Source organism: Perca fluviatilis, chromosome 22 (assembly GCF_010015445.1).
Source record: "Perca fluviatilis chromosome 22, GENO_Pfluv_1.0, whole genome shotgun sequence".
NCBI classification, from domain to species: Eukaryota; Metazoa; Chordata; class Actinopteri; order Perciformes; family Percidae; genus Perca; species Perca fluviatilis.
Genome location: NC_053133.1, coordinates 28,716,123 through 28,741,610, shown reverse-complemented (window position 1 = coordinate 28,741,610; position 25,488 = coordinate 28,716,123). Strand labels below are relative to the sequence as shown.

Genomic DNA, 25,488 nt, shown 5'->3' with positions numbered 1-25,488 from the left:
CCAATACAGTAATGTAGGTGGCGGTATGAGCCTAAAGGCTTCTGCGTTGAATCAATGGTGTTCCCCCCGCAGACCCCTCTGCGTTGCTGCGAAACCCTCTCCGAGCCCTCCGCCATAGCTCGATGTGCACCTCCAAAAATTTGCAACTTTGCATCGAGGCGACGCAGACCGCAAGGACTGTGATTGGTCAACTGGTCCTGTGTGTTGATAGTCTTCCAAGCAGCCTACTGTGGTGAGTAGCAACATGCTAGTTCACTGACATAAGCTTTGCAAATAAACTCTAAAGTGTCTATATTTCAATTTCAATTTTCAATTTTCTTTATAGTATCAAATCAAAACAAGAGTTATCTCAAGACACTTTACAGATAGAGTAGTAGGTCTAGCCCACACTCTATAATTTCCAAAGGCCCAACAATTCTAGTAATTCCCCAAAGAGCAAACATTTAGTGCAACAGTGGCTATGAAAATCTTCCTTTTAGGGAGTAACCTCGGCAGACCCAGGCTCTTGGTAGGCGTTGTCTGATGGTGCCGGTTGGGGGTGTGATGAACAGTGGCAATAATAGTCACAATAAAGATAATGGAACAATGACTACAAATGATAGTCGTGGTAGTTCATGTCATAGCAGGGCACTGCAGGGCGTTACAGGAAGTAGCTTGGCACAGCAGAGCATAGGTGGACGTAGCAGGACGCAGCCGGACACTGCAGGGCACCGCAGAGCGTAGCAGATACTTCGCCAGCAAGCTGTACTTTGTGGGCAGTTGTGCTAAAGTTTGCTTGCTAAAATAACCCTCCGGAAACCACACACCCCCTAGCGTTCTGGGGGTGAAATGCACCGCGATGCAAAGAGATGCAAAACTCCGAGGGTCACAACGCTGTAGGAGCGAAGGCATAGTTACGCCGTGGAGTTGGCACTGAATCATAAAACAGCCTTTTAACTTGGTTTGCGATCCTCTAATTAACACACAGAAGAAGAAGTAGCTTTTTCCCACATCAGTCTTTTTCGCGGCGGAGAAGACGGCTGGCGTCCAACCAGAGTTTAATGGTTAGTATTATTAATTAATTACCGGTATTTATACAGGCCTTTTCCTGCATAGAGAAAGTTTTGGCGCCCCCTAAAGAGGTTTAAGCCAGCGCCAAAGGAATATCACGAGCTCCAAAACGTCTGATTTTCAGCAACCACCCCTCATCAACAGTCATTACTGTATGCAGCTGGCACTGATTTGACTGATCTGAACGCTCCGCTGTATAGCTCTGATGGTATCTCCGTTTGCAGAATCAGACTGTACCGGACTCTCCAGGTGACCATGCTGCTCTGGGGACCGGTGGCGCGGCGAGAACCCACTGCTGACGGACATCTAGCAGTATTAAATTGAGACAATTTCATATCCTGTCAAAATAAAAACGTCTCGTATGTCTCATTAAATACTTTTTTTGCCGTGTTTTGGTACATTTAATTTTAACACCTGGTGCGAGCCATATGGGAGGAGCCTACGCATGAAACTCAACGTTTTGAGGGCATTGTTGTGACTTCCTGAATAAGCTGCAGAGACGTCGTCTCTCTCCACCTCTCTGCTGAGCCCCTTTTACATAACAGCATCAGTTAAACTGTATTTCACACTATGATGGTTACATTTACAATGAATTTTCGGTTCACATGCCTGCCGAACTGTAGGGGCAATCTGTTGAGGTGGACACAAGCTGAGCGTTCCTTTGAAGTGGTGGCTCCAAGCCTGTTGAACGTCCTTCCAATTGTCTTACATTCTGCAGTCTCTGTTGATGCTTTTAAAAAGCAGCTGAAGATGCACTTGTTTTAATTCGCTTTTGACTCACGATTGGGTTTAAGGTTTTAATCTTTGAAATGGTTTTCATTGGTCTTTCATTTAATTTTTTACTTGCATATTTTTGTTGGATCCTAATGTATTTTATACAAATGTTTATCATGTGAAGCACTTTTTTATTACACTACTGTAGGTCTACAGCCTATTCAACATCACTGACAATTTATTTATCAATATTTAAAAAAAAAAAAAAACACATTACACTTGTGTTTTTATTGTTATTTTATGTGTAAGGGACACAACAAAATCCCCACTAGGGCAATTGGGTAAATTGCAAACATTAGAATATTGTTCATGTTCAATAAGTTAACAACCTAGGCTACAGTAACAATTAAGTTAATTTTTTTGTCTATCATGCAGAAGGTCACAAAGAGGTGAACAGCATCTGGCTGTTAAACAGAATTACAACTTGTATCTATTGCTTTTTCAAAGAGCAAATTTATGTTGTTTTTGTTTGTTGAAAGATTACATTGTGTGCTGTGACTGCCCAGGCACCCGTATAGCCTTGAGGATGGGACTATGGGCAGATTGGCAATTTAAGCTATTTAAGTTGCCAAAAATATTTGCAGTACAATTAATATAAGAATTCTGCACCTCTTTCCGCGTGTGCACCCCCGACCCCGGGTTAGCAACCAGTGCAAATAGAATCTAATTATGTGGGAAACACTGACCCCTGTAAATTTTCCCTGGAAAAATAAAGAAAAATGCAGTGATGACATTATAACCGTAGTGTCTGGTGGTGATAAATTAGTGTTTCCAGAGACTCCGTTCATCAGTTGTCAGTCAATGATGCACTGCACATCCAGTATAAAGAGCATCAGGGACTGTTCAGAAAACAAATGGAGCGGCTGTGTAGCGCAGCCTGCTTCCTTTCAGCTCTCATGTTAACATGTTGGAGTGAAGCTCACAGACCTGCAGAGACTTTGGGCATCAAGTCTGTGGACTCTGCAGATTTCACTGAAGTACACAGTGGAAATAAACTGCTGAGAGTCCTGAACGCATCATTACTGCAGAAACAGAGCTCACTTTAATGATGATTTACTGCTGTTGGGTTCAGAGAGAACAGTCAGCAGCATGATTGGCTGACTGTTCTCTTTCTCCTCTCACAGCTTCACTGAAAAGGTTGGAGGTTCACAGAAAATACTGGATCTTTGCTTTGATACTTACTGTGTTTAGTTTGAAACTGCTGAAACCAGCATGGACTGAATACAACCATATACTGACCTCAGAGTCTCGAGTCGACAGTATGGACTCTCCTTCAGATCACACAGCAGCTTCACGTCTGAATCCTTCAGGTTGTTGTTATTCAGGTTCAGCACTCTCAGATGGGAGGGGTTGGACTTCAGAGCTGAGGCCAGATAAGCACAGCTGATCTCTGACAAACTGCAGGTACACAATCTATATAAAGAATAAATGAAGATAAAACTCTATTTATAATCCAATCAGATGTGTTGATGTTTTAAATGTGTAGTTCAACATTACTACATCCTAATCAATGACATTTTCCCTAAAATCAGTAGAAACATTTTGTCATTGTGGATCATCATGTCAGCCAATAAAGGATCAATATTATATTCATCCTCTAAACAGCTGTGTGTTCTGAAAAATCAATATCATTGATCAGACAGTTGTGAAAACACTGTAATTTACAGAAACAAATAAATATGTCTACTTAAGCAAGTGAACAATTTAAAACCAAATGTTTACCAACAATTATAAACATGAATTTACTTTAACAACTAACTGGACATTTTCTACAGTTTCTTTAACAAACACAAGTCTTGTGACTGCAGAATAAATTTACTACAAGAACCAAAAATTTGAACAAAAAGAACATTTATAACTTTATGGATGAAAGGTATGTTTCTACATGAATTCAAATTCAATTGTTAAACATATATATATATAATAGCTGCAGAGAGTCAGTGAACTGACATCAGAGTCTCCAGTCTACAGTGTGAACTTTCTAGAAAACCACACAGCAGCTTCACTCCTGAATCCTTTAGGTTGTTGTCACGCAGGTCCAGCTCTCTCAGATAGGAGGGGTTGGACTTCAGAGCTGAGGCCAGAGTAGCACAGCTGATCTCTGACAAACCGCAATTCCACAATCTGAATAAAGAATAAATGATGTCACTTTAGAAGATGTTCCTGCTTGAAATCATTCAATGTTAAATAATCTTTTCAGAGCTGAAGAAGGTTTAGAAAACAGAAACCCAACAGGATCAGGATAAAAACAGTAAAATATAAAAAGTGAAAAGGAGCGCTAATTAATATTAATGACAACATGCTGCTACTTCAATAAAGACTTTGGAGTTAATTATTTAGTGTTATTCAGTTATATTAAATTAATTACACACAGTAAGCCGTAATTTTGAAAGGTTAAACATGATCATCTTATTAAAGTTTATTATAAATCAACATGTTTTATTGTCTTGTGAATGAAGTGTAGCTTATCCTCACTAACATCCTAATATTTCAGTTAGAGATTAGTCTTCTGAACACATCTGCTATTGAATTAGTTCACTTACTGTACAGCTCTAGAAAACACGACTATCCTCACATGGACACTAATCATAGAAACTAATCTAACAGTTCAAATCTGACTTTCCCTACATTCATAGTCAAGTCCATTTTATTTATACAGCCCAATATCACAGATGACAGATTTAGCTCAAGAGGCTTTCCAACCTGTACAGCATCCGACTCCCTCTGTCCTTAGTAAAGGTCCTAAAAGACCTCATCATACCTGTCATCATTCATAAGGCCATGCTAACTAAGTTACAGAGATATTTAACATCCTTAGTTGAGTTCAAAGTGACCAACCATGACAGTAGATCACAGGAAATGTTGGCTTTAAACGTTCATCATATATCAAACTGGTGAACTAATTTAAGTCAGAGACGCTACAAAGTTCTATTTGTTCTATTTACAATAATGTTTGTGACTGATTTGTTTCAATTAGTATGTGTGTATGTGTATGTGTTTGCAGGGCTTGACAGTAATGGCCCTTGGCAACCAGATTGAGTCAGTTGCCCCCTTTGACAACCACCTGTTAAATATTTGTGTCTTTTTTAATATATAAAAAAGAATCTTAACTTACAAAACTGGAAATCTTGTTTCAAAAGACGCCAGTATTCTATTTGGATGTCTACCTGAAGTTTAAACACTACGTTCTTGCGCAACACAACATTTCAGCTGTTGTTGTAATATCTGCGCTGCTCTCTGATGCTCTGAAACAGACCTTAGAGGGAACAGAAGCATCGCTGCCTGTCACACTAGTAAAAATTAATAACACATTACACTTGGTGATGTAATGTTCCTGGACTTTGAGAAGAAGATCTCTGATGCCCTCTTGTAGTTAAATTCCTCGACCAGACAGGCAGCCAGCTGCTCTCCCTGCAACCTCTTAATGTCTGATTTTACGTAAATTTAGTAGAAACCCGGTAGTATCGGTGAAATATCCCTTTAAGGTAATTACAGTTGGTTAAATTAATTAAATTAAAGATGCACTTGGAGCACACTGTCAGTACCTATTTTTTTCGAAAAGATTATGTAGTTTGTTATGTAAGTTAGTTAACGTTTAGTCAATTGAGGGGAAGCTAAACCTCACTGCAATGACACAAACACCGGTGGAAAATCGGCGTAGCTTCCCTTAAGCGTTAGATAATAAGTTAACGTAAGTTGACTAGATATAACATTAACAATGTCATACATTGTTTTTCATGACAAGCATCCGGATATGTCAGTCAACATAAGTGGGGAGAGGAGACTGACAGCCAACTTTGTTAGCTAACACGCATGTTAACTTAGCTAAAAGTTAATTATCACGTTAATGATCAATGATATCTTCTGCAGTGACACTATCCGTTGCTGTTGTACATTGATAATGATAAAAGTGTGTCTTGACTAGTGGATAACTGCAGTGGATATTAGTTTTTTAAATTTATTTTTAAACAATGTGTTTATTGAATTTCATTTTGACATACATAAATGTAGACAAACCCTTAAAAGCAATAGAAGCAAACACCAAACTACAGATAGCAATCAAAGCAACAGACTAAAAATAAAAATACATTTAGCATGTCTATGTGAGCGTGCACGCGTACAGTGGGGTGGGGACTTCTTCGTTGGTGTTTATTTGAGGTGGCGTAGGAAGCATTAGCACAGAACACACGATAAATGTAAAAATATTTTCGGTTCATTTTAAAACCAAAGAGGTTATAATAGTAACTGGGCACAACCCCTCCCCCACCACCCCCACCCCCTCAAAATAATTGTCTCATCGGATCTGCACAAAACATGTAGGTGACCCATTTTGTTCCCAAAACGGCAAATTTTGCCGGTAGGTGAGGAGTTTGCATGCCCGTTACAAACATTGATCCAGTTTGAGTCCAGGCTTGATTTAGAGACAAACTGTTCAGACTGACAAAAAGAGTTGTTGTGATTTGTGCTCAGACAAAACCTGAAAACAAGTGAACTGATAGAAATTGAAACTTTTGTTCTAAATTTAATGAATTTGGATTTAAATTAGGTAGATATTCACTGTACAAAACCAAAATACATTAACTGACCTAAGAGTCTCCAGTCTACAGTTTGGACTCTCCAATCCAGAACACAGCAGCTTCACTTCTGAATCCTTCAGCTTGTTGTTGTCACTCAGGTCCAGCTCTCTCAGATGGGAGGGGTTGGCCTTGAGAGCTGAGACCAGTGGAGCACAGCTGATCTCTGACAAACTGCAGTTCCACAATCTGAATAAAGAACAAATAAGTAGGTTAACATATGCAACCAGTGAGTCAAACTAGCCAGGACCAAAAATGATCCTCAAACCACTTACCAAAACTCAAACATATACACAACATCTCCCCAGCAATTACACCAGCAACAATTCAGAAAGACAGTCTGGGTTCTCAATGGAATGGAAATTAGCAAAACCAAACTGGTGTAATACTAATTTGTAGGGATGTCCCGATACCGATCACAGTATTGGATCGGAGCTGATTTTGGCAGTTGTTAGCTGATTGGGGATCGGTATTTACCCCATTTACATTACCCTTATCACGTACATCAGCTTGTAGTGAACACCGCCTTTTACCACACACGCCCTGCGCCACAGATGCACCGCCAGACTGCCTGGAAGCTGGCACTTTAAAACATTTATTGTCCAGCGGGAACTGTTTAATCTTTGGTTGGAGGTTTGCTGGGATCCTACAGAGAAATACTTTGGTGTTGAGAGAAAAGACTCACTTGTTGCTCTTAGTTAAATGTATTAAGCTGAAGACATATTTTAGTTACTTTATTTACTTAGTTATTATAAACAAAAAAAGTGTGCAGCTCTTTTATCAGAGCAAAGACAAGTATCGGATCGGGATTCTGTATCGGCAGAAATTCAATATTTGAAAGATGGGGATCAGGAGTCAAAAAAGCTGATTAGACTTAAAGTAACAAAAGCCTAACTTAAACGCTAAATATTACGAGCCCCCATTTTGTCATGAACCAGCTCAAAACTCACAACAAAAGAAGGGTGACCACACAGAATTAAGGAATAAATTAGAGCCAATTTTATTTAACCCATAGTTTTGATCTGGCCTTACCGAGCCTTTCTGCAGTTCCTCACAGCTGGAATCAGTCTCAGCTTTCCCTCATCTGACGTGTTGTAATGACTCAGATCCAACTCATCCAGAACCTCCTCTGACATCTGCAGCATGTAGGCCAGAGCTGAGCAGTGGATCACAGAGAGTTTTGTCATTGATCTGTTCTCTGACTTCAGGAACTCTTGGATCTCCTGATGGACTGAGTGGTCGTTCATCTCCGTCAGACAGTGGAAGATGTTGATGCTTCTGTCAGGAGAGATATTGGTCTTCTTCATCTCCTTCAGGTTGTTGATGGCTCTCTGGATGATTTCTGGACTGTTGTCTGTCTGACCCAGCAGGCCTCCTAAGTGTCTCTGGTTGGACTCCAGAGAGAGGCCATGAAGGAAGCGGACAAACAAATCCAGGTGGCCATTTTTACTTTCAAGGGATTTCTCCATGGCTCTCTTCAGGATGACATCCAGGGATGGGTAATTGTCATTGTCACTTTCACCATGGCTATCTTTCTTTCCAAAAGACTTAGAAATCTTCTTGAGAAAAGACTCTGGGTTTGAGGCCCTGTGCTTGAAGTCTTCTCCCAGGAAGTCCCTGAGTACCTTTGTGTTCCTGTTGGTGTAACAGTGGAACAGGTAGACAGCAGCCAGAAACTCCTGAACGCTCAGATGAACGAAGCAGTAGACTGTTTTCTGGAAGATCACACTCTCTCTTTTGAAGATCTCTGAACAAACTCCTGAGTACACCGAAGCCTCTGTGACATCCAGACCACAGCGCTCCAGGTCTTTTTGGTAGAACATGATGTTTCCTTTCTTCAGCTGTTCAAACGCCAGCCTCCCCAGCTTCAGAAGAACTTCCCTGTCAGCCTCCGTCAGCTCCTGTGGACTCGTCTCATGTCCCTCAGCATACTTGAGCTTCTTCCTCTTTGTCTGAACCAGCAGGAAGTGTGAGTACATGTCAGTCAAGGTCTTGGGCAGCTCTCCTCTCTGGTCTGTAGTCAACATGTGGTCCAGAACTGTAGCAGTGATCCAGCAGAAGACTGGGATCAGACACATGATGTGAAGGCTCCTAGATGTCTTGATGTGGGAGATGATTCTGCTGGACAGCTCTTCATCACTGACTCTCTTCCTGAAGTACTCCTCCTTCTGGTCGTCAGTGAAGCCTCGTACTTCTGTTACCCTGTCAACACACGCAGGAAGGATCTGATTGGCTGCTGCAGGTCGGGAAGTTATCCAGACGAGAGCCGAGGGAAGCAGCTTTCCCTGTATGAGGTTTGTCAACAGCACATTGACTGATGACTTCTGTGTGACATCAGAAACAACCTTCCTCTTCTTGAAATCCAGGTAAAGTCTGCTTTCATCCAGGCCGTCAAAGATGAAGAGAACTTTAGAGCCAGCGAGCTGCTCTGCTGTGACCTCCTGTAATGATGGATGGAAAACACGGAGCAGCTCCAGAAGACTGTACTGCTCATCTTTGATCAAGTTCAGCTCCCTGAAGGAAAGAGGAATCACCAGATCCACATCTTGGTTCTCCAAACCCTCGGCCCAGTCCAGACAGAACTTCTGCACTGAGAAGGTTTTTCCAACGCCAGCGACACCGATCATCATAACGACTCTGATGTGTTTCTGTTGGTCAGGTAAGGCTTTAAAGATGTCGCAGCACTTGATTGGTGTTTCATGGAGGGTCTTCTTGGACGCTGTCTCGAGCTGCCTCACCTCATGTTGGGTATTAACTTCTTCCCTCAGTTCATCTGTGATGTAGAGCGCTGTGAAGATCCTGTTGAGGAGGGTTCCACTTCCTGTTTGATCAGCTCCTTCAGTCACACGTTCATATGTCCCCTTCACTCTGATCTTATGTTTATCTCTAAAAAAAAAAAAAAAAAAAGAAAAAAAAAAAAAAAAAAACAAAAAAAAAAAAAAAAGAAAAAATTGTGATAGAATTCATTATTAATACTTAATGAAAACCAAATATGAAAGGTTATAAAGTAATCATCCCTTCTCAAAGTAAAAAAAAACAGACATCATGATTTTTACATTTAGTTTTTTTAATTGTGTTTTTCTGTTGAAAGAGAAGCCTCAGAATTGCTCCTTTGTCTCTCAGCCTCTGACTGTCTGTCAGTGAAAATGTCTGATTGACAACAGAGGAAGCTGAGCATCAGCAGCTCCTGTTTTTAATGAATAGCACCAAGAACAAAGAACTGTGAATCTCGCTGACAATACACTTCATTTACTGTAGCTGCTTCACAATAAAAGCCTCCTGCTGGTTTGCCGGTGGAAACCTTTAAGGCTGTCACATTTCGTCCCTGTGTCAAGTTTCAGCTTTTAGTTTTCAGTTTGTTTCATGTTTTCTGTTACCTTTCCCATTTCCTGTTTCATTTTGTAGGTTCTCTGTTCTCCAATGTGTTGTCTTGTTTTCCTTCCTGTTGTATATCTTCCCACCTGTGTGATTACCTGTCCTCGTCATAATGTGTTGCACCTGTATCTCATTGTCTCCCCTGTCTTGTGTATTTAAGTTACTGTACCTCAGTGTGAGATCGTCTGTTTCCATGTGTTCAGCCTTCCAGCATTTTTCCCTGTGTCCTGTATTCCTGAGTTCCTGTTTTCCCTTGGATTTTGACCTTTGCCTGCCGTTAACTGGACACTGTTGCCTGATTTTATTAGCTTGCTTGTATTTTACCTACCTGAGTCGTGTATTCGTGGGTCCATTCTCTGGTGTGCATGATAAAGGCTACATTTAGACTGCTACATTATGGTTAAAAAGGAATATCTTTTGCTATGTTTCCCCCTCTCATTCCCTCTGCTCTGGTGTTTCCCCCTCTTATTCCTCCTGCTCTGGCATTTCCCCCTCTCATTCCCTCTGCTCTGGTGATTTCCCGCTGTTATTCCCCGTGCTCTGGTGTTTCCCCCTCTCATTCCCCCTGCTCTGGTGTTTCCCCCTCTCATTCCCCCCTGCTCTGGTGTTTCCCTTCATTCTCCCCTGCTCTGGTGTTTCCCCCTCTCATTCCCCCTGCTCTGGTGTTTCCCCCTCATATTCCCCCTCCTGTTTATGTCCAGTATACCAGGATGATGATGAGATATGAAGTTTGCGCGTGTTTGTTTAAACAGAGATTAGTTCTTCTACTGGAGATAAAACACTTTGGGCTAAAAAACTTAAAGCTTGAAAACTAAAACGTAGCGGTGGAGATGTAGCCTCAGAGAAGCAGCAACAGGAAAAGTTTGTTTACATCAGCAGTAAGTTAATAAAGCATAGGCCTGTACTACAAATCAAGATTTGGCGTTAACTTTCAGTTCAACCCAGGGTTTTGTATATCACGATGGTGGATCACTTGTTCTTAGAGAGAGAGAGAGAGAGAGAGAGAGAGAGAAAGAAAGAGGTGCACTCAGAAATATTAAAACATATAGAGAGCAACAACCCCGTTAACATTCCCGATGGGTATTTTTATGAAAGATATAGATTTTCAGTGGAGGGAATTACATATCGGCTATTTGTCGGCTTGCTGAGCCACGTGTCACCAATGCGCACATCAGTTTGAATTATGTTTTTATATTTTTTTTTGCTCTCACGAATGGTTCCACTGCCAGGGTTGCAACAGATCATATACAGTAATGGCTAAAGCAACGACAGTATATGGAAAAGACAAGTGTAATTATGGTCAGATCTTGGTCCTGACTGATGAGGAAGTGATATTGATGAGCGTTGTGATGTATGCATTTACAGCGTTTGATATTTTTTTGCCAGCTTTCCTTCCTGTTTTAGGAATCAGCGACTGTATTGCTTTTTGCCTGTAAAACCTTGTCTGTGTTCTTCATATTTATGTAGAATTATAGTTTGCTCTTATGTAAAATATGCGGCTCTGGTAGATGTTTGCAATTGGTCATGCTGTGAAAACACCGCCTCGTTTATGTGAACGTGCGTGTCGGTGGATTGGGAAACCCTGATGGTTGACTGAACTAGTTGATAACCAGCGTTGTGATACAGGTTATACAGGACCACGGTTGTTAGGTTATTGAAGCCGGGTAACTGAAAGAAATCCAGGACATTTTGATCTGGATTCGTAGTACAGGCCTCATGACTAAAATATTCAGTAAACAGTAAAATAAACCTGATATCGGAAAGTACAGACAGGAACACAGGAGAAATGAAACAGAGCCGATATCTTTGCTGGGACAGAAAAAACATTCAGTAAAATGTCAGGTAGAATTAAAATGACATAATAGTCGTGTATGAGACATGAAGACATCAGCAGACAGATGGACAGACTTACTTTTTTCAGAGCTGCTCTGACTGGCTCTCTGCACTCCAGCGCCGGTTCTGGTTCTGGTTCTGGACAGCTCCTCCTCAGAAACATTACTCCTCTTCTCTCTATGAATTTAGTAATTCATAATTTATACTCTTTATCAATCCCCAGTGGTGAAATAATAATTTACACTCTGTTTGTTAAAACACTCTGGCCAGAAATACACATGTAGAAATGGAGTGATGTCAGAGTGCTGAACAGGCACCCTGAGTGGTTGGGGGGGGGGGGTTCGGTGCCTTGCTCAAGAGCACCTTGTCAATGCCCAGGAGGTGAACTGGCATCTCTCCAGCTACCAGTCCACACTCTGTACTTTTGGTCCGTACGGGGGCTTCACCTCCGGTTCCCAACCCAACTCCCTCCGGACTGAGCTACTACCACCCCAAAACAAAGACAATCAAAGAAATCTATGGAAGTAAATATGGCGCAAAATGTGAGAACTTGTAGAACAAAAAAATCTGAACTTGTATGTTAAAATTTGCACTTGTAAAAAATATTCACACACCTGTATTCTGAATGTGAAGTCACAGAAACAAATATTAACAAATGTGTAGATTTACATGAACACAATGACAGCTGCAAACTTGTAATGCAACATTTACTCGTATACTTTTTTCTACTCGGGTTCATTTTCCATCACAACCACAACTCAGTGATTACAACCTCTCGAATCTGTCACTGCAACTTCACATATGTGCTCTCTCGCATCACAAAGTGGCCAATCTGCACCTCTACTTTTGCAACACATTTGGCGATACTTTTGGTGCAAAATGAATCTGTACCTCTGGACTACGGCTGTGGAGCTCTGAGCCAACATAATGGGAAAAGAGGGTTTCTGTCGCCAGATGAGGGACACAACTCTGGTAACGTGGAGAATTTTAACTGAAAAGTGCCGAAAATCACTAAACATTACAAAATAAAGTTTCCACTACAGTTACTGGCATACGTCTGTGACGTTGTCTATGAAAAAACATAATTATAACCGCTGATACTCCATAAAAGTTTGATCATATTATGTGGAAATTGTTTCACATCTTTCACACTATCAACTGTTTAATTCGCAGGCTACTTAATCTCTGTTAAACATGAGGATGGGAAATTAATGATAAATCCACTTAGGAAATACTTTCAGTCATCCTCTGTATTTCCCATAGATGAAATATTTTACTGGCAACAAAAAGATCGGCATGGAAAATGCAATAGTCTGAGTCATGTGAGTCTTTAGTTGCTGAGCCTCAGACATCCATGGCGCACAGAAGGCGGGACGCACGGATCCATCTCCCCAGGAACAAACGCTGTGTCGGGGGGGCAAACTCATGTGATGTGTAATTGATCCCGTGGATGATTTGTAGGCTATAAAGTGAACAAGGTGTACCCGGTCCACCAAACACTGGGCCGTCTTGACTGTCTTCATTCCGTGTGCACTGTCACCTGCCGTGGAGACGCTGGCCTCACTAACCTCTCCTCCTCTGAGTCAGGTCTCTCTCGCGCTGGACTCAGTTTCACTGAGCTACTAACACTTAATAAATAAATGGCATTACATCAGTGAGTTCAAACTGCTTATTATGCGTAATTTGGACTGACACTGAGATGCATGTTGTTCTGTAAGTGGTGTGGCGCTGCCGCTATTCTCTTGATTTCCACTTCGACATTAAACATATATATTTTTTTTTATTTCTGTCATGGTTCGGTGCATTCACCGCCCGGTCACCATTTGCCATTATGGGCATTTTCTTTTATTGCTTTATCCAAGATGACAAACCTCCAAAAAAAAATTTTCTTGCCTGTACTTCCGCGATCAGCACCTCAACCTCGGTGAAGTTTTTTTCTTTTCTTCTGCAGCGGGATAACCCGTTGTGATTGGACAAAGAATGATGTCGGGGGCGCATTTATAGTAATTTCCATATTCATTTATGGGAAGAGGTAAGGCGGGGTCAGTCACTCATTCATGTGTGCTCAATTTCACGTTGATTGTCATGTATAAAGGAAAGGTGCGCAGGACCTGGGGTATGACCGGTTTTATACATGTGAATATTTCTGTGCGTATGTACTTTTCAAGTTTTGGCTGTATGCCATCTTCTGGTATGAAAGCTGCGCAGTCTTTTATACATGAGGCCCCAGGTCCTGCAGCTGCAGATGGACCCTCATCAGTGGATAACAAGTGCCAAGTTCCACATCCCTGCCAAGAATTGTGGGGCACATTTTGCACCATATTTACCTTCATAGAAATCTCTTCATAACTAAAGTGATTTGTTGATTGTTGTTTAAAGATATCAACATTTACACCAAAAGTGTCTCAAAGCTCAGATGTTCTCAGAGAACAGTAAAGGTGTTGTTACTGTTCTGTTTTATTCCTGTCTGTAATGAAAACGTTCCTTTTATTTAAACTCTTGTGGTTTAATAAACACTGATTACTGCTTTTCTTCTCTGGTTGTCTTATTAAACATTTAGTGATCTGTTTCCATTAATTATCTAAACTGTGCCGCCCTGCCACAGTTTCAATGAATGAATGAATGAATGAATCAATCAATGACCTTTATTTCAACTTGCGAGACAATAGGCTGTGCTGTTGCTGAATCTGTCTTCATTTCAGATTGACAACGGTCAGTTTAAAAGATTTTCTGCAAAGCATTTAAAAGATTTTCTGCAAAGCATTTTTTTGTCATAACTGCGAAAACGTGTGAAACCTACATTTTCAAACTCCTCCTAGAGTTTTCACCTGATCGGCCTGAAACTTGGCGCATAGCATCCTCACATGGCCCTGACAAAAATTATTCAAAACTGTGTGTGTACATTTACTCACGTTACTGTATTGAGTAGTTTTGTTGTCTATTTTGTATTTTTCAAGTAGTTTTTTAAAATCTGTATTTTAAAATGTACTTGATTACGTTTTGAGTGAAGGATTGTATTTCACTACATTACAAATTCCATCCGTTACTGAGTAAAAAAAAAAAAAGGAAAAAAAAGATTGCGCCAGGAATAACTACACCAGACCATAGACTGTAACTTTTTTTGTGTGAACATATGCAGCTTCTTCTTCTCTTGTTGTAAGTTGCAATTAAAAAGAAGTAGAAGAAGAACTGCAATGTGTCGGACCCATGGATGTGTTGGCGAGCGGCGAACTGAGCAAGAGACGTTAGCATGGACGTAAATCAGCTGTTATCCCTCAAAAATGACTGATGCAGAGCGATAGCCCACAAAAACTCTAATCCATTTTCTGGTGGGGAGTTTATTAGAGAGTGTTTGGTGGACTCTGCTGCGCTAATATGCCCAGAGGAAAAAAACAGACGTTTGAGAACGTGCCGCCTGACATAAAATGAATATTGAGTAGAATTTAGTTTAGCCTATTGGTTCGGCCCTCCACAACAGTCCCTGTTTCTCATGTGGCCCCTTGGGAAAATGAATTGCCCACCCCTGCCGTAGGACAACGTATGTAGGAGACTGGCTAAATTAATTCATAACCCATTTATAGAGATAAACACGTGATTTGGCCTTGCTTTGCATTATAACTGTTGTTCATGTTTGTGAAGAAAAGAAGGATGGCCCTCAGAACTAACAATGTATGGCACTTTCACTTTCAATTAATTGTTTTAAAATGTTTTATGGGATGGTCTGAACTAAAATTGCACATTAAGGGTCTTAAATGTCATGTGTGGCATGTGTTATGTTGTTATTACTGTTATTATGTAAATGTTTGTATAGATGTTTATACATTTGTATAGATTTTTCTTTAATTAAAAACAAAATAGTTTTGGCTTTATGACCCCTTGTCCTATTTTCACTACATGGGAGAGATCCCAATGTCACGTTGTACAGGTTTTTTTATGTAACTAAGTAACTTTTACTTAAAGTACATTTTAAATGAACTACTTATTATTTTTACTTGAGTAATATTTCATCAAAGTATCGGTACTTTTACTTAAGTACAATATTTTAGCACTTTTTCCACCTCTGTGTGTGTGTGTGTGTGTGTGTGTGTATAACTGGAATGGAACTCAAAATCAATATAAAACAGCAGAGGAATCTGAAAATGAGTCATATAAATGAGTTGGTATCAGTTCTCTTACTTTGTGTCTGAGGGTCCAGGTTCTTTACTGAAGTCTAGAGGATGATCTTTGGACCGGTCACTCTTCATAGACTGACAGCCAGATACTACAGACTCTGCTCCGTCCTCCTCTTCCTCCAAATCACTCATCTTCTGATCTGAAGTCAGGCTGAGAGGTAAAACAGCAACACTGACTGTGAGCTCACAACACAAGAATCAAGACAAGTTTCAAAAAGACACACACACACACACACACACATACACACACACGCACACAGAAAAAACTGTGTGTGTGTGTGTATGTGTGTGTGTGTGTGTGTGTGTTTGTGTGCGGCTGTGTGTGTGTGGCTGTGTGCGTGCGTGTGTTAGTGTGTGTGTGTGTGTGTGTGTGCGTGTGTGTAGGTGGTTGTGTGTGTGGTTTGTGTGTGTGAGGGTGTGTGTGTGTGTGTGCATGTGTGTGTGTGATTAAAAGTTTGTATCAGTTGTCTTAGTGGAAACTTTAAAGGTCCCATGGCATGAAAATTTCACTTTATGATGTTTTTTTTAACATTAATATGCAGCCTACCTATGGCCCCCCAGTGGCTAGAAATGGTGATAGGTGTAAACCGAGCCCTGGGTATCCTGCTCTGCCTTTGAGAAAATGAAAGCTCAGATGGACCAATCAGGAATCTTCTCCTTATGAGGTCGTCCCCCCCCCCCCCCCCCAAAAAAAAAAAAAAAAAAAAAAAAAAAAGAGGGGGGCCCACCCCCCCCCCCCCCTCTCCTCCTCAATAGCTACAGACACAGAAATGGCACATCCTAAGGAAAGCTCATTGTGGGACTGACTCTAGTGGCTGTAATTCTGCAACAAGGCTGAATTTCGGAAAGAGACTTCAGATACAGTATTAGGGGACCACTAAGGTCTATATAAAAGAGACTTCAGATACAGTATTAGGGGACCACTAAGGTCTATATAAAAGAGACTTCAGATACAGTATTAGGGGACCACTAAGGTCTATATAAAAGAGACTTCAGATACAGTATTAGGGGACCACTAAGGTCTATATAAAAGAGACTTCAGATACAGTATTGGGGGACCACTAAGGCCTATATAAAAGAGACTTCAGATACAGTATTAGGGGACCACTAAGGCCTATATAAAAGAGACTTCAGATACAGTATTAGGGGACCACTAAGGTCTATATAAAAGAGACTTCAGATACAGTATTAGGGGACCACTAAGGCCTATATAAAAGAGACTTCAGATACAGTATTAGGGGACCACTAAGGCCTATATAAAAGAGACTTCAGATACAGTATTAGGGGACCACTAAGGTCTATATAAAAGAGACTTCAGATACAGTATTAGGGGACCACTAAGGTCTATATAAAAGAGACTTCAGATACAGTATTAGGGGACCACTAAGGTCTATATAAAGGAGACTTCAGATACAGTATTAGGGGACCACTAAGGTCTATATAAAAGAGACTTCAGATACAGTATTAGGGGACCACTAAGGTCTATATAAAAGAGACTTCAGATACAGTATTAGGGGACCACTAAGGTCTATATAAAAGAGACTTCAGATACAGTATTAGGGGACCACTAAGGTCTATATAAAAGAGACTTCAGATACAGTATTAGGGGACCACTAAGGCCTATATAAAAGAGACTTCAGATACAGTATTAGGGGACCACTAAGGTCTATATAAAAAGAGACTTCAGATACAGTATTAGGGGACCACTAAGGTCTATATAAAAGAGACTTCAGATACAGTATTAGGGGACCACTAAGGTCTATATAAAAGAGACTTCAGATACAGTATTAGGGGACCACTAAGGTCTATATAAAAGAGACTTCAGATACAGTATTAGAGGACCACTAAGGTCTATATAAAAGAGACTTCAGATACAGTATTAGGGGACCACTAAGGCCTATATAAAAGAGACTTCAGATACAGTATTAGGGGACCACTAAGGTCTATATAAAGGAGACTTCAGATACAGTATTAGGGACCACTAAGGTCTATATTAAAGAGACTTCAGATACAGTATTAGGGGACCACTAAGGTCTATATAAAAGAGACTTCAGATACAGTATTAGGAGACCACTAAGGTCTATATAAAAGAGACTTCAGATACAGTATTAGAGGACATTACCTAAGGTCTATATAAAAGAGACTTCAGATACAGTATTAGGGGACCACTAAGGTCTATATAAAAGAGACCTCAGATACAGTATTAGGGGACCACTAAGGTCTATATAAAAGAGATCTTCAGATACAGTATTAGGGGACCACTAAGGTCTATATAAAAGAGACTTCAGATACAGTATTAGGGGACCACCAAGGTCTATATAAAAGAGACTTCAGATACAGTATTAGGGGACCACTAAGGTCTATATAAAAGAGACTTCAGATACAGTATTAGGAGACCACTAAGGTCTATATAAAAGAGACTTCAGATACAGTATTAGGGGACCACTAAGGTCTATGTAAAAGCATCCAAAGAGCACCATGTCATGGGACCTTTAATATACAAACATAAAATCAATAGAAAGCAGCAGAGGAATCTGAAAATGAGTCATATAAATGATTTGTTATCAGTTCTCTTACTTTGTGTCTGAGGGTCCAGGTTCATTACTGAAGTTCAGAGGTTCATCTCTGGACCAGTCACTCTTCATAGACTGACAGCCAGATACTACAGACTCTGCTCCGTCCTCCTCTTCCTCCAAATCACTCATCTTCTGATCTGAAGTCAGGCTGAGAGGTAAAACAGGAACACTGACTGGGAGCTCACAACATTTAGAGGAAACAAGTTTGAACAAGAGTCTCACACACACACACACACACACACACACACACACACAGTATACAGTTAAATAAAACCATCCAGAACTCCGTCAGTTATCTTTAAATCTGTTTTCTGTGTCTACAGCAGGTTTAATGTGTATTATTATATATTAATTATTCAGCCAATCAGCACTTTGTGTCCAGATGTGTTGTGGTTGTGGATGTTTCTGTTGCCTGTTTGTATATTTCTGTTGCTGTTTCCTATTTTGTATATTCTGTATATTTCTGTTCCCAGTTGTGTAGATTTATCCTATTTTGTGTATTCTGGACTGTGTATATTTCGTTGTGTATATTCCCTAGGCCTGTACTACGAAGCAGGATTTGGTATTAACGAGCTAACTTCAGGCTCAACCCAGGATTTTCTGTACCACGATGGTGGCTCACTTGTTACCGGGTTCAATCGCCGTGGTAACTTATGCTCAACACCTAACCTGGTCGGGAGCAGGTTATGTTGGAGATCAGAGATCATCCGGTGTTTTATTTTGAGAGTCTGTTTTCTGTCTTGTTTTGTCTAGTTTTGCTTCCTGTGTTTTCCCGCCCTGTCTGATTGTCTTGCCCTGCCCTGATGTGTATCACCTGTCCCTCATTTGCTCATTACCTCATGTCTTTAACCTCTGTGTTCCCTTTGTCTCTTGTCAGATCGTTTTGTGTCCGTTTGTGTTTCCACCCTGTCTGTCTGTAAGCCTGGTGCCTTTGCTTTGGATTCTTCCCTGCGTTGTTTTGTAAGTTTTCCCTGTGAGTTTTTTCCAGCATCTGTGCTGCCGTTTCTTGTTCAATAAATCCTCGAGTTCAAACCTTCTCCCTGCGTTTGGGTCCACTATTCTCTGCTTCCCGTAACAAGAGGAATCAAACTGACTTCATTCTAACATTTCTTTCCTCTACAGTCCACAGGGAGAAAACGGATATATACTTTGACAGTAAAATAATGAATGTTGGATTACAGTTTTTGATTGCTAAACGCAAGCGAGCACAACTGGAGTCACACGTACAAAACTCTAACTACAGTCTGCACAGAAACTGTAGAAACCCCAAATAAGAAATAAATAGTTCTACATTGTACTGTTTGAGAGAGACAGTGAACAGGTAAAAGAGCAGAGATACCAATATGTCCAGGTAAGATGTCTGAGGTTATATACACAGTTGTGAAAAACACTTCCTTTATTTTAGTTAAACTGCGCACTTACTGTTGTTCACAAAGTTATGGAGTAAAGGAGTTGGCAAGGGAAACACGACAGACGTAAGTATTTAGAGATAATGTAGGTTCACGGCAGAGAGAAGATTAGTTGATAAAAAAACTTGTAAAACTTCTGATCTATTACATACCTTTGGTTTGTAACATTTCCAGTAATTATGTCAATTACTACAGACAAAATATAAATATCTATTTACTTTTCATTCTTGTGTATGTTTTTTACTGGTATAAAGTAAAAAAGAAAAGATTTTCACTCTTTTCTTGAAGAAAATATAGTTTGGGTATAGTCACTTAAATTATTCAAACTGTAAAGATGAGAAAGTTTGTAATTTCTGTATTGGTGTTTGATGCTAGTGTTTTTACTCTGTGTGTTCTGAGTGACAGTGTGTGTGTGTGTGTGTTATCTCAGTGAGGATTGTTCTGAGTCTTTAGCTGCACTGAGCCTGTTCTGAGACGTGTGTTAAGAGTTGTGTTGCTTTGAATGAGTTTTGCAGGAGATGTGAACTGTTTAGCTCAGGTAACTGGTGGTAATGCAGAATGTAGTTAGAGTTTTGCACATGGTTTCAGTTGTGCCCACTGTTGTTTAGCAAATCGAGAAAAAAACAACACTCACCCTGCCTCAGCCTTCAGTTTCCTCCTCCTGCTCTCTTCTGGTCTCACTAAATGGAGTCTGACTCAACTCTTCCTGTTCTCATGGACCCTGATCTGCTCCTTCCCCTCTTTACTTACAGGAAATCAACTGAGTTTATCTAAGAGGGTGTGGTTGTTTTTGTTTGTGTGTGTGTGTGTGTGTGTGTGTGTGTGTGTGTGTGTGTGTGTGTTATTGTGGCGTGTGTATATTGTTTCTGTGTGTGTGTGTGTGTGTGTGTGTGTGTGTGTGCGTGTGTATGTGTTCTTTTGTGTGTTGTGTTTGTGTTGTGTGTGTGTTATTGTCTTGTTTTGTGTTGTTTTGTGTGTTTTGGTTTGTTTGTGTGTGTGTATACCTGTTTCTGTGTGTGTGTGTGTGTGTGTGTGTGTGTGTGTGTGTGTGTGTGTGTGTTTGTGGTTGTTTTGTTTGTGTGTTTTTTTTGTGTTTTCTGTTCTTTGTGTTTGTGTGTGTTGTTTGTGTTTTTGTGGGGCAAGTTCTCTAGAACTTTTTAAGTTTCCATGTGTTGGAACCATCCAGTAGGGGGTTAAACATTATCGTTTTCAACAAAGGATTTCCGGCCAACGTGCTCAGAGACAATGGGCCTGAGACAAAGAAGGCCTTCATGGAAAATTCCAATCCATGTCTCCTCAGAAAAGAGCCTTCATCAGCCATTTTCTAACAGCCTGCAGGTCACACGTAAGTGTTACTGCACAAAATGGCCACAGGCTTGAGAACTCTGATCTCCCATTGGCTCCTGGGACCATAAAACAGCATGGAGCCAGGTCAGGGGACCTGAACCATAAATAGCCTGACCACCCAAAAATCTTTGCTTTCCATCTCAACTCTGGTTCTAACAGGTCAGCGCCCAAGTTTGTGCTAAAACTTCCATTTTTGAAACAAAGTGGATTAATTTTGGTGCTGGGAGCACCGTGGATCCTATGGAACCACACGCCAGTGTTTTCATATCTGCAGGAGAAGGAAACAACGTTTTTCATCTCAAAAGTCGACTGGAACTAACTCCCTCTATGCTGCTCCGTTTTGGAGGGAAAAGTTCTCTTCCGTGCATTGCTGACGAGCAATTCGGATTTTTGGTTCTGTTTCCCGTGGAAGTCTATGGGATAATCCAGGACAACAGACAGTAAGAAGGCTTACGGTCTGGGTAGAGATAAATAGTGTGTTTTATTAATGAGTAACTTGCTATTGTTGCTACTTGTGTTGCCATTAATGTGATCTGATTAATAAGCGCTATTCGTGCGTGTTTGATTTATTAATCTGATGGTGACAACCACGTCCCATTATTATGCTGTAATTGTATCATTTGATCACAATATACTGTTGATGTTGTGTTTGACTAATGTAGCCTGGTTTAAAACTGTAAATGCCACATTTCTTTTCTTCCGCTGGGAAGAAGTTAGCTACTGTACTGAATGAGAGTGTGATCATTGTCAGAACCTCGGAAATCAAGACTCAAGGTGCCTTTCCTTTCCTAAGGGGCTTCCTTTCCTCTATCACTAACACACGCACACACACATGTACGGACATACACACGCCCAAGTGAACAGCTGGCCAACAGTGAGTCACTTATGTCGAATAGCTACACAGCTAGCACATAGCGAAGTAGCTAGCGTGTCCCTCTTTGTCCTTGCACACGTTAGTCTGAGAGCGAACTGACTAGCTTAGTCACGTGGCGTTGCAACGCAGCCCACTACCGCCCTCTTGAGGCTAAATAGCTTTTGTGCAGCTAACACATAGCCTAGCTTCAATGAACTAACGGCTAATCTGGGTGTGGCCAAGCAACCCCTGGGTTTCATCACCCCCCCCTCTCTCTCTCTCTCTCTCTCACCACACACACACACACACACACACACACACACACACACACACACACACACACACACACACACAGTGTCTCACAGAGAAATTATGCTGGTTTGTTTTGCTTTGTTTTGTTGTAGATTAAAAAAGTTATATTGGTTTTAATTGATCGAAGAATTATTGATCGGCCATTGATGATTTTGAAGTTAATAAATTATACTATACTTTAATTAGCAGTTGTCTGTTATTATTTGTGTACTTATTGTAATAATTGCTGGTTGAACACAGGTCAGTGCTCAAATTTACCCTTCCTTTTGTTCCTTTAAAGAATACCAGATAGATAGAACCAGGTTAAGATCTGTATTTTAAAGGAATACCACCTAATGAGACTATTTCACAGTTTGGTTATTGGTCCCTGACTTTGTAGGGTGGTGCCCCATTTTGATTGTTTGTTGATTTGATAGTTATTCATAACCATATTCATAATTTTATTAATATTGATAAAACATCTTTGATTATTTGCCAATAATTAAATATGTACACATACGAATACCCAACACATGGAAAACTGCGTGCTGAGTGCGCCTACGCAGAAATAGTGCGAGGCAGAAATGTAAAACAAGAGCTCGCACACTGCTCTTACTCAGCATCCCTAACGTTTCGGTCTGTCTGGACCTTCGTGAAGACATAAAGCTCCGTCCATCCTGTGAACAGAGCTGCGGGACATTAAAGGGATACTTCACCGATTTAGCATTCAGCTTTGTATCAGTAGAAACCCGATAGTATTTCTGAATGACCGTGCCTCCCTCCCTCATGTCCCCCTGAGACGAGAGATTTCTGCATTTGGGGCCTGGAAAAAATCTTCCGATGACGTAAAATGACGATTTTTGCGTCATTGGAAGATTTTTGGGCCAGAGGCAAAGGACTACAGCCAGTAGTAGGATCTACTTCCGTATGTTTACCAACGCACACAGGGGTTGGACTGCCGAGTCTGGCCGAGGTATTCCGAATGAAAACGACTGTCAGCCATCTTGAATCTTCGCTAAACGGCTTTCGGTTTTCAGCAGAAAACATTTACAACAATTATCTGCATTCAAACTACCGGACGTGTGTACCACCGGGATACATCGGTACAGATCGGAGAATATGGAGGAAACGTTATTACAGACGCAATACTCGGCACACTACGTGAGCTTCGCCTGCACGGAGACCAGCGGTGTCGCTCAATGCCGCTAGCCGGCTAGGGGACATCCTCATCGGCTAGGTGGAAAGCTAACGCTAGCTGTCCACCTGTCCCAGCCATCCTGCTTGCAAGTGTCTGCTCATTAATGGTGCGTTCTTTTTGTCTTGTAATCGCGACTAGTAGCTCGAGCGTGACGTCACATCCGTGTCGAAAAACGAATAACCGCGGGTTGTTGCATTCTTTTTGTCACACAATACTACGAGTCGGAGAAAAGATGATTTTTGTAACATTTTTAGTAACATTTAGGATTCTATTCACCCAGTTATTGACATATTACACACATATATTTCACAGTTTGATGCATGAAAATTACGTTTAACGTTAGGCTACTGCTCTGCTTTCTGCTCAAGACTCGGCTTAAAGCCATTGTTGTCATATAGCAACCGAGCGTCTCTAGCCAATTTCAGCTGCACAAGCTACAAAATAACTAATCAGGCGGTATTTAACTCATAATAAGACATGCCTATAGGTAGCAGTATACAGCGCTATGTGTACCACTTCTTCATTTGGTTACAACAAAGACAAAAGTGCTTAAAATTGTAGATAACCACAATGTTTACTACGTGTGATGTACGACGTAGCCATCTTTGAAAGTGAGCTCGGGGTCCTCTGAGTTCAGACGACTTGACGAGTTGTAAATACGACCTCTGGGGCGTTCTTTTTGCAACTTCCGGGGCGTAACTCCGGAAAACAACTCGTAAAACGACTTCGGTGGACAAAAAGAACGCACCATTAACAACAAGCTGGACTACATCCTCCTTCAACGAAACTCCCAACGTTTGTTCAGTGACTGCTGTGTTTTTGTTGTTGTGGAAACATGCCTGAACAACAGCGTACCGGAACCGGGACTATCCAGCTACCAGGCTGCTCTCGCCGGCCCGTGGAGGTGGGCTGTGTTAAACGGACTGGTGTAGAAATAAAATCCAACTAGCCACTGCTAACTGCTGGTGGAGCTTGTGACTGTTAAATGCCGACCATTCGACATTCCACGCTAATTCACGGCTGTGTTTATACTCTGTGTTTAGCTACACCAATGCTAGTATGCGTTAGCTGAACTTTACGGATCCTGCTTGCAAGTGTCCGCTCATTTAGACCACAAACTGGACTACATCCAACTTCAACGACACTCCCAACGTGAGTTCAGAGACTGCTGTGTTTTTGTTGTTGTGGAAACATGCCTGAATAGTGTACCGGACTGTCCAGCTACCAGGCCTGCTAGCCCTCCGAGCTAGAGATGCTCTGTCGCCAGGTAAAAGAGGTGGGCTGTGTTAACACGAAGTGGTGCAGAAATGTGGTGATTTGTATCCATTTAACTGCTAACTGCTGGTGGAGTTTGTGACCGTTAAATGCCGACCATTCTACATTACACGCTAATTCACGGCTATGTTTATGCTCGGTGTTTACAGCCCACCAAGCGCTAATGCTAGTATGCGTTAGCTGAACTTTACGGAGCCTATAAAGTGTGTAAATGTAAGCCTGTTTCGTATGTCGTTTTTATATATGTTAAATGTGTAACACCACTTGAGTCACGATGAAACGTTGTTTCGTGTATATGGTTGAAATGACAATAAAACACGCTTGAGTTGAGTTGAATGCCTCTGTCGGTCTGTCAAGCGGTAGGCGTGGCTTGGGAGTGGACTCAAAGCAACGAAGCAGGTGCATTCTGGGATTTGGTGTTTTTCATCCATATAAGACCAAAACACATTTTCTGGCTTTTCTCGGCCTAGAAGGCACCAATTTCAATTTTTTTTTTCATATTTCTACTACATAAGTGACCCAATTTAATGATGTATTCAGCTTTCCAGCGGTGAAATATTCCTTTAATCTCCTGTAGGAGAGTCTCTCAGAAACATGTGAACAGTCAGTCACATAATATTACACATAGAAGAAAAACAGGTACAAGTTAGACACCTTCAACACTCAGTTTAGTCTATTTACAAGAATATTTACATTGCATATTTACGTTGTATTTGTCTATGTTGCATCTATGTTAAATTGAGTTTTTGGTGTCTGTATAT

The 25,488-nt window shown here is 40.9% G+C and overlaps 2 protein-coding genes across 2 annotated transcripts in view; one reads left to right on the top strand and one right to left on the bottom strand.

Annotated features, from left to right (window-relative positions):
* Positions 1-20,511, bottom strand: part of LOC120552572 (protein NLRC3-like) — a 52,616-nt gene extending 32,105 nt beyond the window's left edge. The window contains exons 1-2 of the mRNA XM_039790748.1: positions 20,398-20,511; positions 18,356-18,502 (exon numbers count right to left, since the gene is read on the bottom strand). Coding sequence (XP_039646682.1) covers positions 18,356-18,483 — 128 coding nt within the window. The 5' untranslated portion in view covers positions 18,484-18,502; positions 20,398-20,511. The remainder of the gene's footprint in view (positions 1-18,355; positions 18,503-20,397) is intronic.
* The window catches only part of LOC120552600 (NACHT, LRR and PYD domains-containing protein 1-like), a 735,215-nt gene that overhangs the window by 370,683 nt on the left and 339,044 nt on the right, over positions 1-25,488 (top strand).